This window comes from Pygocentrus nattereri, chromosome 18 (assembly GCF_015220715.1).
Source record: "Pygocentrus nattereri isolate fPygNat1 chromosome 18, fPygNat1.pri, whole genome shotgun sequence".
In the NCBI taxonomy this organism is placed as follows: Eukaryota; Metazoa; Chordata; class Actinopteri; order Characiformes; family Serrasalmidae; genus Pygocentrus; species Pygocentrus nattereri.
The window spans coordinates 19310878-19325906 of record NC_051228.1 but is presented as its reverse complement, the minus strand read 5'-3'; the positions used below and the strand labels follow the sequence as shown (position 1 = coordinate 19325906).

The 15029-nt window shown below is 41.1% G+C and overlaps 2 protein-coding genes across 3 annotated transcripts in view; both read left to right on the top strand.

The window, feature by feature from the left end:
- The window catches only part of csgalnact1a (chondroitin sulfate N-acetylgalactosaminyltransferase 1a), a 73927-nt gene extending 70834 nt beyond the window's left edge, over positions 1–3093 (top strand). The window contains exon 9 of the mRNA XM_017711251.2: positions 1107–3093. Within this exon, the coding sequence (XP_017566740.1) occupies positions 1107–1396 (290 nt within the window). The 3' untranslated portion in view covers positions 1397–3093. The remainder of the gene's footprint in view (positions 1–1106) is intronic.
- A 4858-nt stretch (positions 3094–7951) lies between these two features.
- Positions 7952–15029, top strand: part of plpp1a (phospholipid phosphatase 1a) — a 42033-nt gene continuing 34955 nt past the window's right edge. Inside the window, exons 1-2 of one of the 2 annotated variants that reach the window (XM_017711254.2) lie at positions 7952–8123; positions 8365–8480. In XM_017711254.2, the coding sequence (XP_017566743.1) occupies positions 8423–8480 (58 nt within the window). In that variant the 5' untranslated portion in view covers positions 7952–8123; positions 8365–8422. The remainder of the gene's footprint in view (positions 8124–8364; positions 8481–15029) is intronic. The other variant, XM_017711253.2, reaches the window with a different exon arrangement.

Here is a 15029-nt window from a genome sequence, read left to right as displayed (position 1 = left end):
TCTGTAACATGTGGCTCCGGAGTGCATGTGGCTCTTTTACTGCCCAGTTGCGGCTCCACAGCAGAACAAGATTTGTAGGTAAAAATAAAAAAATCCCCCGTTGCTGTAAAATTAAGCTCTGCTGATTGTTCTATCACAGTTTTAACACTAAATGCTCTTAAACATTGGAGTTAATGTACAACTGCTAATTTACCCTTTAACCCTGAAGGCTGGTACGCAGACTACTGGTCATCTAGCTGGTAGTTAACAAAAAGGGAAAGAGAATGATTTAAGACAATGATAATTTGGAGACTAATGGACTTATTTGCATTTATAATCACTCCATCTGGTTTCCTGATACGTTTAATCCGTGACAAGAAACTGTCAAACACTAAAACGTCGTGAGAAAGTAAAAGTCGTTTTCTCATGCACCAGCTTCTCGTTGTGCAGCGGTTATGTTCTGGCACCTCAGGCAACATTTAAGGTGGAATGGTAAAATTTGACCAAGAAGCTGGCAAATGAGAAGTGATTTTAGCCTTGTAAAAACTCAAATGTTGAGATTTTACAATAAACTGTTCTACTTTTGAGAAAAAGTTTCCTGCCAGAGATGCAAGAAAAGTGGCTATAGCTGAGCTAAAGTTAAAGCAGAGCAAAGTAAGTCTGTGTTTTTGTTTATATTTTTTATCCTATACTAATACATTAGCACATACTGGGACATATTTACAGCCAAGATGGCAAAATGGATATTAAACTTTGTGGCTTCCTAAATGAAAATGATTTTTGTTGAAAGCACAAAACAGCTCTTCTGAGCATTTGGGTTGTCGATCCCAGGTGTAGGCTATGGGCCCTTTACTTATTTCTGGCTTGTATGTCATCGAAACAAGTGGAGAAGTTGTGAGGAAAGTGCATAGTCAAAATGATTTGTGTCGCTTTTTGCAGCATTGCAGAAAAAGCATTCCAGCTCAGAATCCCTCAGCCATACTTTTAATATTAATAATTTTTATTACATGCATTACTATAATTGATCATAATCTATTCTAACATTTCAAAATAAATGATCAGCTACCTTCAGATCATTTGTACGCTGCTTGTGGACAGTCACTCTCTGTCTGTGTTTCTCCTCTCAGGTGGTTTTGATGTGGATATTAAAGGCTGGGGTGGAGAGGATGTTCATCTCTACAGGAAGTACCTGCACAGTAACCTCCTGGTGATCCGGGCTCCGTCCCGAGGACTCTTCCACCTGTGGCACGAGAAGCACTGTGCAGACGAGCTCCCGCCGGACCAGTACAAGATGTGCATGCAGTCCAAGGCCATGAACGAGGCGTCGCACGGCCAGCTGGGAATGCTGCTCTTCAGACATGAGATTGAGGCCCACCTGCGCAAACAGAAACAGCGCAGTGCTGCCAAAAAGCCCTGAGAGATGGCGTTCAGCCACACAGGCTGCACCAACACACACATACAGTGTTTGAACACTCCAGTCCAGTGCCGTGTGAAAATATGGCATTTTTCTGCTAATTTTAGTCATTTTAGTAGTTTCTATTTATTTGCCATTTAATATGAAAAAAATAAAATATAAAATATAAATATGCCTAAACTATTGCACAGACACCTTTTTATGTTGTATTTTTCTCCCAATGTGTTAAATTCAGCAAATAAACAGTAAAGAGAAAGAGTTCACTTAGAAAATCAACAGAGCATAATGCTGACCGGGAGTGCCAAAACTTTTGTTCACCCAGATCTAACACAGTTGATCCAACTAATCAGGGTCTTCTGTGGAATTTACTGATTAGGCTGAGAATTTAAAGCGATAGATTGGAGAAAGAGAACAAAAGTACATCTCCAAACTAAACACAGCCGTCTACGTCTGTCCATTTCTATAGACAAGCAAGTCTATTTGACCACACTTAAAGAGCCCATAGCATGCAAAACTGAATCTTCTTTGCTTCAGTTGAGTTTGATTTAGTATTCAAACACGGTCACAGTTCCTGTTCACTCCCCAGTTCATACAGTCAAGCTGTGAAAACCACCTGTTCTGACATTTTTGTGATGTCACACTTATCTGATAATTCTGCCTGCAGCTGTTTACCCTGCCCACTCATGCTGAAGTTATTGATTGCAGGCAATCAGAATAGAGCTCATTTACATATACAGCTGTGTGCAAATGTTTGTGCACCTCTGGTCAAGTGATGTGTTGTTGATTGAAGTGCACACATCCTCTGCAGAGAACACACTTCTGCACACTTTAATACACAGTTGCTGTTTATGTGCTGGGTTTAGCATAACAGGGGACAAAAGAGTGCAAAGGTTATAGTACACTTTATGCTTACCATTTTATTTTGTAATGTGTTAAACTCAGCAAATAAATAGAATCTGTGCACTAAGCAGAAAAATGCAATAGTGAAGTTCACTGTAGAGGATGTATTTATGCATTTTCATTTAGAAAGTCATTTGACCAGGGGGACTCAGTCTCAAAGGCACAGTAACAAAAGCAGTTGATTTAATAGGAAAACAATCATGTAGAAATGAATAACGATAAATGATGTTTTTAGTGCATAAAATCACATCAAATCCACGCTTTTTGTTTTTTTTTTCGCCTTACTGTTGCTTTAAAGATAGACCAGTGATGTAGGTGGACAAATGGACCATACAAACACAGACACTGAAACCAAACATGAAGATAAGCCGGATATGGCAGAAAGGCAGCAGACAGCGACGTGGGCTGGAAAGCAGTGCTAAGTGGATGACGCAGCGTGGGTTTGAAAACGACTGCTCGTCCTCAGGGCCTCCTTCACTCTTCATACTGTTATTAGTGTAACTGAGTCTGTAACGGACATACGGCCGCTGATAACCGAGCACAGAAGGACACCAGTGTTGCTGGAGCTGCATTCCACTGACTCCTTCTGGCCTCCGGAGGAAAGGCAGCCAGCGAGGAATGCTGAGATGAGCTTGATTTTTGGATGAATATTAATCAGTGTCAATGTTTTTGACAGAAAAAGTGACGTCCTATAAGAAACAGTCTTCCACAGGTTGAGGTTATATATCACCGTCATTTCTGCACTGAGACTTTATCAGACAAGTCTGTCTGTATTCAGCAAAAATACAGCATCTGCCAAAAGGTCTGATTACAGACGACTGCATTACAGATGCTGTTTCTCTATAGAGATCTACAGTGTGAACGGCAGAGTGATTCAGAACCTGCCTGACTGAGATTTAACCGGGAAAGGAGACGGTCAGTCCGTCAATTCACTGTCCCTCTCTGCCTGATTGCCTGTATTGATGGCGGAGAGCAGCTGTCAGTGGAAACTCTTCACTGAGTGGACGTTTCTGCAGAATGAGCTTAATTAGTCCAGTGGAGTTCAGAACGTCTGAGCAAACCCACAGCTACAGCAGCAGTTTACATGACGAGTGGTTCAAAGAACTACGAGCTGAAGCTTTTTTTGCTTTAGTATTATTTCTCTTTCCTGCTATTTGGGAATACTGGGAATACTCTGAAATGATCAACAGGATCTATGTTTGCTGCACCTCTGACATACAGACGATTAGCACAATCATTTTTACATGTTTCTTCAGTAAGAGTGGAAAACTGTCGACTCCAAGCACTTATAATAAGCATCGATGAGCAGATGCTGAGCTGCCCGTTGACTTCTACTGTAAGTGTGTTTTAACGGGCCTTTATCAGGGAAAACTGCCTTCCACCCAATGACTGCTGGGATAGGCTCCAGCTCCCATTCACTGTTTTTGTGATACTTGATTATTGAACTGATTAAAGGACCAATTCAATATTTTTCAACCTCTGTCTGTTACATTATATTGTAGTTTTAAATACCACAGACAATAATTTCAGTCGGTTCCCCTGAACAGAAAAACATGTTGAGCCCAAATGTTCTTATAATAGAAGTCAATGGGCAGATGCTGATGCAGTACACTCCTAAAAAGATGGTTCTTTTAGTGTTCTTTCAAAAAGAAAATGGTTCTGCAAAAGTCCATGAACACTTAAAGAACCCATTGAATGATTAAAGGGTTCTTTGCATCATGTTCTTCAGACAGATGGAGAACATCTGTATTTTATACACTGCAAAAAAACTGTATTTTGTCAAGTGAAATGATCTTAAATCTAGTCTATATCCAATATTTGCCATTTTGAGGTGTTTGCGTACTTATTATAAGATTATTGACCTCATTTCTAGACCTTATTTACTTGTTTTATGGCATTTTGTAAAGAAAATGATCTCATTATACTGGCAGCTAATTCTTTCTTTCAGGCTCATTTCTTACTACAAGCAAAATTATCTGCCCGTATAACGAGATCATTTTACTTAATAAAATGACCTAAAACAAGTGATAAAATGCTTAGAAATAAGCCAATCTTATAATAATCTTACAACAATGTATCACATTTATCGCCTATATTGAAGATCATTTTTGCAGTGCAATTATGTTTTATTTATTCATAGCCTTTATTTGCTGTTCCACAACATACAAACACTGTAAGTGTGTTATGGAATGAACTGTAAACCGCAGTGTTATTTGAACTGTAGCCTGAGAGGCAAAAGGCATAAAAAGAAATGGACTTTTTAACTAATTCAGTCAAAGACGTGGGTCAGAAAGCTCACGGTCATTCTACGTTGTGTCTCTAAGAGATTCAGTTTTGTGTTAGTTGCATTCATTTATGCACAAAGACACAGAAGCATGAAGGAAATGAACTCTGATGACTGAGAGGAGTGAAGCTTCCCCACAGTAGCGTGGAACTGAGACACAGACAGTTTGGACACTGACTCTGAGACGGTCATTCAGTGCCATCAGCAGGTTTAATGAGTTTTCTCAGCTGCATCCAGCCTGCAGGACCTTATCTAGCACACAGGACTGCACTGTGCTGTTATGTTTATTAAAAGAGTATTTTATGTAACAGCTTTTCTTTTTTGTAAAAATGAATGCTTTCAGCTTTTTATTATATTTAAAATAATCTAGATTTATTATGGACATTTGAAATAAATTATAGCAAAACAAGCTGGTCACTGTGCTTTATTATGGAAAACTGAATGCTCCTAACTTCTTGAACAGTTTGGTGTAGCTTTTTATTTTAAAGCCGTTTCCTCTTTACTGCCCATATGTGTGGAAACTATTTCAGCTTGTGTTGGAATTATAAGGAGTATTTTATATGGACATCAGAATAGAGCTTATTTGCATATAGTTTGCATATTGTTTAAAAGGGTAAGTAACATAAACGGGCTTTGAGGTTGGAAAAAATGGTAACACCACGCAAATGCTATATGTGATAGTCAGCGGGAAAAAATAAAATACGAGGAAATTGTAGGACATGGGCCCTTTAAACTTTATGCAGCATGTGTTTCCCAGTTTTCACCACCAGGTGGCAGCAGTCTGTCATTATTTGAGTTGTAATGAAACCAGCATGCACCTTTAAAGGAGAGGAAACGTCCCAGTGCAGGTTTAAAACGGAGCAGATTTTGTCTTTCGTACTGGTTTAAATCAAGAGAAATGGCCAGATTTTTTCAAAAGTTCTACATAATTCTTTAAGAGTGATTTGGTGTGAATTGGTTGATTGTAGAGACTCCGAATTCTTTACAGTGGTGGTGATAGGAACCAGGGGTCACTGTGACTACAACACAAATACAGCCATTTTATTCACTATCTAAACCTACACGTCTTCTAAGTTTTATGTGGGATGATGACGGGGAAATAGGTAAAAATCTTAAAACATTAAGTGGTCTTTAGGGACTATTTTGCCTCACCATGAATGGATTTCAGGCCAAAACCTTCTCAAAACTATTGTAAAACAATGTCTCGGACATCAGGCAGTGTATTTCATGTAACATGTGAGGGAGCTTTTAGAGGTGGACGTCTGGTTCCTATCACTGCCACTGTGAACAGTTCTGACTAGGTTAGTTTCTCTAGAACATTTCGTCTTAAGATTCTTCTTTCAGCTGTAAAACTGTAATAACTAAAACATGTCAGATAATCTTCTGTTATTCTACTATTTGTTCATCAATACAATTTTAATACAATATAATTTTACAAACCCAGTGTTTATTGTGCAACCAAGCTCTCCCATTGGTTAGGACTTCAGGAGCCGGACTGGCTTTACACATTAGACTAATTACCAACATAATTACAAACTGACAAAAGAATCAACAAATCATGCTCTGATTTCCTGAGAAAATACATTACTGGATGCCCAATACAAGCTGCAGCCAAATCAGTGTCTCAAAAGTGCGAAGGTAAAGAGACACCCCCCTAGTGCTGGCTCATCATCAGCCGGAGCAGGCGGCACAGACACGTCACAGCTTACTGAAGTAAAGCAAACATAAATCTAATGTTTAAAAAGTTTATACAATTTATACTTCATTACAAACTCGGGTGATTTCTCCCAAAGGAAGACACAGTTCTCGGCCTACAATACAGAGCAGCGTTCAGTGACGCACGAGCCAAGAAACGCAGACTTCCTTAGCTTAGCTTTGAAACACGGCTACTATGTTTATTATGAATGGAAAACAGTGGCAGATCTATTAACCTTAAAACGGTTAAATCGAGCCTAATATGTCAGACACAAGCTTCAAGTAAAACATGGATTGTTCTTTTGGAGCTGCAGGTGTCTGTGTTTAATCTAGAACTGCCAAAAAGGTTCATGTAAATCGACATTAGCTTAGTGCTAACAAACTGCTACATACCCATATGTGCGCTAGCAAAGGTTAGTATCATCACAGAGATGGGTCTTTATTCATGGCCTGAACTGAAGGCCCAGCTCACAGTCATGTTTTGCTAAACTGAAAATGTACACGCAGCTCCTATGACTTTATATGTTGTGGACAGCTACCAAAGATCCTGAAGGAGTTATTCATTGCTAAGAACACTTTCCTTTTTTATTTGCAGTGTAATAAAGGGCTCCTTTTTCGTGAGGAATTTCCTCCGGAGTTTTCAAATGAGGCTGTTTTTTTGTCCTTTTTTTAAAAGAATAACTGTACTGTTGTTACTTAATTCAGTGTCCTGCACCATGTCTAATAACCAAACTTCCTTTCAGGCAGAAAGTGAGAAACACAGTCTTATAAGAAACCGACTCTATTACACTCCGACTGGGAAGTCAAAAACTAGGTTGTTTCATTTTGTGATAATTTATCTAAAAAATGAATTTATTACTTCAATAAGTCATAACATTTCAACAGTTTTGTATAGTTTGTTTTGTATTTTTTCCATACGTGTGCATATTCCTTTTTTTTAGATGCAACGTTTTCATTTAAGTGCAGCAACTTTTTTTTTCAAACGAATAACAAACGTATACAAATATTTCAGCAACACCCAATGAGCGAAGTATAATTTAAAACGAGCCAAAAGCAAATTTTAGTATTTAGGGTCGTTAGCGTGGAGCAGGCGCCGTAAAAACTACAACTATGATGCACTGCGAGAGCAGCAGGCGAGCGAAATAGCTAAGATGAAATGTCCGAGACGAACTGTTAAAATTGGGTTTTACACAAGATAGACACGCAATACAAGCGTTAACACGAATTATACGTTTGATATAATGAAAAAAACACCTACTGTATTGTCATATAGCGATACTCTGTACCACACAGTTGAGCAGGCACCGTTGAAAACTACAACTCCCACGATGCACTGCGAAACTGATAGACACGAGGAACCCACGGAAGGATAAAACCTCTGAAACGATGATTAAACCTTCCAAAATTTGTTTTTCGTAATAAATACATATAATACAATCAATAACACGAATTATTAGCCAAATATTTCAAACTAAACACCTAAATAATTACAACAGAGGTTTATAGAAGTCTAGAGTGACAGGTCTGTATTTAGTCATAGATCTGTATGGACCGAGTGCTTATTGTTTTGTTACTTTTATTTAAAAAAACTAATAATAAAAACGAATATTTATTTACAACATATGCCAACGACCTCGTTCAGAAGTGGGAGGAGCCATAGGCGGGGTCACGTGTCTCGTGTATCTGACAGAGCTGGGCTGGACTGAGGACGGGAGACGGGCGAGTCTCTGCTGCTGCTGTCGTGTTTGTGTTGTTTTGTCGCTTTTTATTCGTTTTCTAAACCTTTGAGATGCTCGGCGTGTCCCGAGGGTCCCTGCGAGGCCGCCTACTCGAGCTGCCCGTCCTGTCCTGGTGATTATCAGTCGCCATTGCTCGCTCAGCTTCTTGTACCAAATTTCCCGTTCCACCTTAAATTGTGCAGCAGTTCCATTCTGTTTCGCCTCAGGCGCCAGAGCGTAACTGCAGCACCGTTTAAGGTGGGACGGAAAATTCGAAAGCTGGTGAATACAGAGCTGACGTTGTTTATATGGACTCTCCTCCTGTCAGTGAGGAGTGACTCTAATCATTTCTGTATTTGGGTGTTGTCATTCAGCCTGGTTTAAGCTAGAAGACCAGACGACCCCCATCTCCACTCACTTCATTGCTCCAAGATGTTTGACACCAGAGGGATTCCCTTCGTGCTGCTGGACCTCGCCTGCCTCCTGCTCGGTATGTACTTGGATTATATTGTGTTTTTGCACCGTTTGCTGCTGTTGTATTTTTGGTGTTTTTAATTATTTTATTAAGATGCATGGGAGTGCCCCCCTCATGCTACTGGGGCTCGTGCTGTACTGTGCTAATTCTGTAGATCAGGTACGAGTGACCATTCTAATTCATACAGGTTTGACCACAAACCCCCCAATAACACAACAAGACTCACTGCCCGTGGCTGCATTTTAACCAGCAAAACCAGCTTTAGGACATACTTTAGGACTTTAGGCATCTTTAGGACATACAGTGAAAACATTTTAAGTCCAGCCCATGTATGTAGTATTTTTCATTATGAATCTGTTTTAAGAATATTATAACATTATTTAAGTTTCAGACATTTTTCACCTGTTTTAAGCATTATTTTCGCAATAAAAGTGCCATTAGAAGACTGCTTTAAGCCTCATTTCTTGGAGGCGATCTGCCTCTGAAGATTCTTTCAGTAGATAAAATTACTTAAAACAAACAAAAATGGGTAAAAACAGGTTGAATAACTGTATAATATATATAAAACTATTGAATAAAGAGAAATATTAGATACATTGGCTGGATTTTAGATGTTGCAGTTTAATATTGTCAGAAGGGTTGTGGCTGATATAACCTTGTAACAGTATCAGTGCTTCATTATTTGTTACTTTTTCATCATTTATTAAGCCCATTTGTAGATTCTCTGCTTAATATAGAAATTGAAATATAGTTTATTTTATTGTTTTTTTTTGCTTCATAATTCTGTTTGCTTTAGTGAAAATGGTGTAATTATAGAATCGTATCATGGCGATATGATAATATCATACCGTTGGGACTGTAGCGATTCCCGCCCCAGGTTCCCACTTCTGTATAGTCATTGCAGGAGCATTACTGTAATCATAAACAGTATGGAGTCAGCAGACTGTGAGCGCGTGTCAGTCTATTTGGCTGGTGCCATTACTTATGCACACTAGCAGATGATTCCAGTATGCAGAGCTTCTCACAGTCTGCGTCTTTGGCTCTGTGCAGCTATGATATTATAAAAACACCAGCTTTAACTGGAATAACTGCTGCAAGCTTGATAACACAAAGGAGAATTGGAGCTGGGGTCACCATGACTAAAACACAAATATAGACATTTTTAAAATCACCAGTGAATCGCCTACACGTGTCTTCTGAGTTTTATATGGAATGTTGATGATGGGAAAATAGTGGAAAATCTGAAATAATAAGCTTCCTTTGGTGACTGTTTGGCCTCACAACACCCTGCATGTATCCCTCCACCGTAAATGGATTAAAAAGCTTTTTAGGCCAAAGTCCCAGACGGCGTATTTGTAACTGTTTCATGTAAAAACTGTCTGTGAGTTCCCCAGAACTCAGACCAAACCACTCTGAATGGCTCTGTTTCTTTACCACTGAAGTATGCAGAAATTCTGAAAAAGTGCAGAGGTTACCCTTCAAAAAGATGACCTGTGGAGACAATTTGGGACATTTATGTGAGGTCGTTTTCCTTCAGCACCTGTGAATGTTCAGAGTAGGGGCGTGCGGAGTGCCTGAGGAGCTGTGTGACGAGAGAGCAGTTGTAATTGAGTCATATTCTTATTAAGGAGTGACAAATTTTTTCACTCATTATTCATTGTCAGCCGAAAGCTTTTTTTATCCAGTGATGAGAAGGCTGTTGATTTCAGTGAAGACCGATAGGAGGATATGGTAATGTTTAACTGGCTGTAATTGATTGATTTATTAATTGGCTAATGTGATAGTGTTAGTCAGCTGGCTAATTTGTTACTGAAGCACTTTTACATCTTGGTATCATCCTTCTGTCAACAAACGATTTGCAGTGCTAATAATGTATAAAGCCATTAATAATATGTAAAGAACATTGTAATGCCAAGAACCATTTAATCACGCAAAGGAATTTTTTAATGCTCACGGTTCTGTATGGAACCATTTTATTTACTAAAGAACCCCCAAAGCAGCATCTTTTTAAGAGTGTAATTCATCTAATCCGTCCTTCATTAAAGTAAATCAGGTACTGCTAATAGAATTGAACAAATCCAGGGGATGACTGGAGTGATGTTGTGGTCTTTACTCTGGGGTGGTCAGTCCAATGTTCAGCTTCTTTGTTTGAGCTACACACCCTTTCAGACCCATAGCACTGAGTTGTCTTCTCGCAGTGGAAGGATGGACAGAAACACCTGTGGATGTTTTCAGATCTGAAGCAGCTTGTTTTTCTCCTCTCTCTCAAAGATGAAAGCTTTAAATGCTGTTTTTGTGATGGGGACAGTGTTTTCCAGGTGGTTATTAGTCACGTTTTCTGTGGAGCTTTTAATCATTTTCTGAGCTCCAGTTTTGGAAACTACAGTTTTTTCCTTTGGCTCCCTCCTTCCTTATGCAAGTAAGCTATGTTATGTCTAATCTCCTCACAAATATCTCCATCGGTCATTTTAGATGCTCAGAGAGAATTTTGCTTTTGAAATTGGAAGGATGGAACAGTTGAAATGTCATTGAGTGCACAAAATAAATTGCGGACAATTGACTTAGGTTTGATATTATGTGTAAGGGGGAGCGAGCAGGCGGACGCACACGCTGAGATAAGCGAGATTTATTATGGGCAAATCCAGGGTCATGGTCATAACAGTCCAGGTTCATATAGCCGACACGGACAGATCGGGGGACAGACATGACAAAAACCAGAATCAACACATCAAACAAAGACCAATACAATCATACAAAGACTGGCAAACACAAGGGCCAAACACAGGGCTTAAATACATGGGACAATGAGGGACAGGTGAACACAATCAAGGGCGGAGTAACAAAACCAAAACATGAACACATGGACAGGATTGGGAGGGGCCAACCGTGACAGTACCCCCCAACCCCCCCCCCCCCCAAAGGCACGCACACCATGGCGTGCCAAACCAAACAGAAAACAAGCCAATAAGAAAGCAAAACCCAGAAAACAAAGACGAAACCAAACTAGACAGGGACAGACACAGAAACGTGCACAGAACGAGAAACGGGCACAGAGGCAGACACAGAATGAGAAACGGCAACAGGAACAGACACAGAACGAGAAACGGGCAACAGGAACAGACACAGAACGAGAACGGGCAACAGGAATCAAAGAAGACATGGGAACAGAAACGGGAGACACAACACCAGACACAGGAACAGGCGAAACAGAATGAGGACAAAAAAAACGGAGGGAGGACGAGGAGGCACAACACAAAACGCCGCCAAACGAGAGACGACCGGAGACACAGGACGGGAACCACAACAGGAACGTGAACCGAGACAGACACAACAGTAGGGAACAGGACAAAACCAGGGACCGAACAGGGCAGAAACGAAGGAACAGAAACAGACACAGGAGGCACAGAAGGACCACGGGGAACAGAGACAGGAGAAACGGAAGGCCCAGGGGGAACAGACACAGCCGAGGACAGGATGGGCGGGAACAAAGGGGATGTAATGTCCACGGGGGCAGGCAGGCCTGCTACGGCGTCCACGGGGGCAGGCGGGCCTGCTACGACGTCCACGGGGGCAGGCGGGCGTGCTACGACGTCCACGGGGGCAGGGCGGGCCTGCTACGACGTCCACCAGGACTGGCGGCGGGTCCGGAGGCGCGGCGACTGGCGGCGGGACCGGAAGCGCGGTGACTGGCGGCGGGTCCGGAGGCGCGGCGACTGGCGGCGGTTCCGGAGGCGCGGCCACGGGATCAGAAGTGACACGGGGCCCCGCCACGGGATCAGAAGTGCCGCGGGGCACGGCCACGGGATCAGGAGCTCCGGCTGGGGACATCGGCTCCAACCTGGAGGAACAGACAGACACAGGACCCACTCGGCTGCTCCCAAGGCTCACTCGAGCAATTGGCAGCTCACAGTGGCGCTTGAAAGTGAGCCAAGTACCATAGCACGGGTTATCTGAATGCTCCATCCGTCTGACCCCGTCTTGCACTGCAGGTCGCTCCTCCCTGCAGTGGCGCTCAAGACGGGCAGACCCAAGGCGCTTACCTGAGCTCTCGTCGGCAAAACACAAGGCGGGAAGGTCCTTTGCCTTCTTACGAGACCGGCGAGACGCTCGTGTTCTCTCAGCGCCAGGGGATTTGCTGTCTCCGGCTTGGTGGCATTGGGACACGTCGAACTCGGGCTGCTCAGAAACAGCCGGAGTTTCGTCCCAACGGAACAACCACATGCTGGAGTCTCGCTTACCTGCTGCGTCCTGTGGTGGCCAGTCTTTCTGTAAGGGGGAGCGAGGAGGCGGACGCACACGCTGAGATAAGTGAGATTTATTATGGGCAAATCCAGGGTCGTGGTCATAACAGTCCAGGTTCATATAGCCGACACGGACAGATCGGGGGACAGACATGACAAAAACCAGAATCAACACATCAAACAAAGACCAATACAATCATACAAAGACTGGCAAACACAAGGGCCAAACACAGGACTTAAATACACAGGACAGTGAGGGACAGGTGAACACAATCAAGGGCGGAGTAACAAAACCAAAACACGAACACATGGACAGGACAGGGAGGGGCCAACCGTGACATTATGATGTGGTTGATGTTATGTTGGAGACTTTTTTGTGTATATTTAATGGCTGTTTTGATTAGTAATATGCATTCCAGCATATTTTGATATTTGAGTGAATCAGCTTTGGATGGCATTATTGTAGGCTTACCTACATTACATGGTGTTGCATACTAATTAGCCTCATGCAGAAGCATGCATTTGAAAATGTGTCATATTGTTCAAAAATAGCTGAGGGAAATACAGTAAGATGAGTAACTGAAGCTGCTTCTTCAGATGAGCTAATGAGCTGCAGCTCACCTGTACAGCACTGAATGCTGATGGAGACTCGTCGTCTTCTTACAGGAGGTCTTTTCCTCTCAGTGGACGATGTGCCAATATGTCAGTTTGTCAGGGAGATATATATATATATTTTTGCTGTTTCTGCACCCAGTTGACATCAGCTAGAGTAGCCAGCCTAGTTACTGGTGAATGTAATACATTTTTCCAAAATAATCATGTGTTATTTTAATACGCCTTCCCCATGCTGCTCCCCTCTTATTGTAATGATACACTGTTAGAAATAAAGGTTCCGTGCAGGTACGTTTTTCCTTCATCAAGGTACAAACAATGCAGATGTTTCCTCAAAGGTACAACAGTGGTACATATTTGTACCTTTTCATAACTTAATGTTTTAAAACAGAACAACAAGATAAAAGCCTGGATACGAGACTGGGTGTGGAGTCAATACAACTTAGAAAATATAATTTCAATGGATTATGGTACAATTATGTTCCTTGACTAAAGGTACTGAGATGAACCCTTGAGGGTCCCAAACCAGTGACAGTTTAGTACCTATATTTCTGAGAGTGTTCTGCACTGTCAGTATCTTTACAAAAAGCACTGATTACAGAGAGAGAGATGGTAAATTGAAAAGTTGAGCTACTTATAATTGCTCTTATAAATCGATTGATGGATTTAGAAGTTGTTCAGTAGGAAATTAAGAATTCTGCATTATTCATTGGCTTGTCTTTCTGAATGTGCAGTGTAGAGTGGTTTTCTCAGATGCTGATTCAACGCAATTTGTATGATTATTTATTATTATTTGGGCTTAGAAGTTGTGTATACATTTTAAATGTAATTTAGCCCAACACACTTGTCCCTGTCACGCTCTGTGAATGGGAATCTTCTGTGAAAACCAGCCTGAGAGTCAGAGTATGTGGAAAGAGCCAAGCTGTTAATCTGCTCATTGAGCTCACAATGGGTCATACAACACGCAACAACACACATGATCTCCTCATTCACAGAGAAGCAGCAGACTGGCACAGATCCATACGTATGCTCTCAGCACCACGGACACACCAACTTTGTTCTCCCAGCCAGAGTCACCATGCTGTATAAAGAATAAAGCCTGTGTGTCTGTGCTACATGTGTCACTTCTAAATCTGAATAACCAAATCCAGTGTATATACTGAGATTGAAATTAAAATTAGGTTTGGGTAAAAAAAAAAAAAGATCTCAACAATAAGAATAATAAGAAACAATAATAACAAGAATTTCCTATTTTGAATTAAAGTCCTTGATAAGAAGTAGTTTGAAGAACAAACTTGGTTCCACATTTCTCTTCCAGCCATCACATGGATTTGTTGAACTCCATCAGAAGCACCTGATATAACATGACGCAGTATTGATTAGAAAAGGCAGGTACTAAATGACTATTACAGCTCTTCCTTGAGGAGAGGGCAGGAAATGGTCAAATGAACAGACATAAAATTTGTTTGTATTATTTTTGTTATTTATATTCATTCCAGTGCATGTGTTTTTCAGAGCATGAGAATGCTCACTGATAAATATGTAAATCACAATTTCTCATGTGCTTAAAATGTCTGTACGGTTCTATATATAATATGCATGAGTAGTTCTTCTACTTCTTGTTGTCATTACATGTAGATGCTTGCATATACACTATTGCCAAAAGTATTCACTCACCCATCCAAATCATTGAATTCAGGTGTTCCAATCT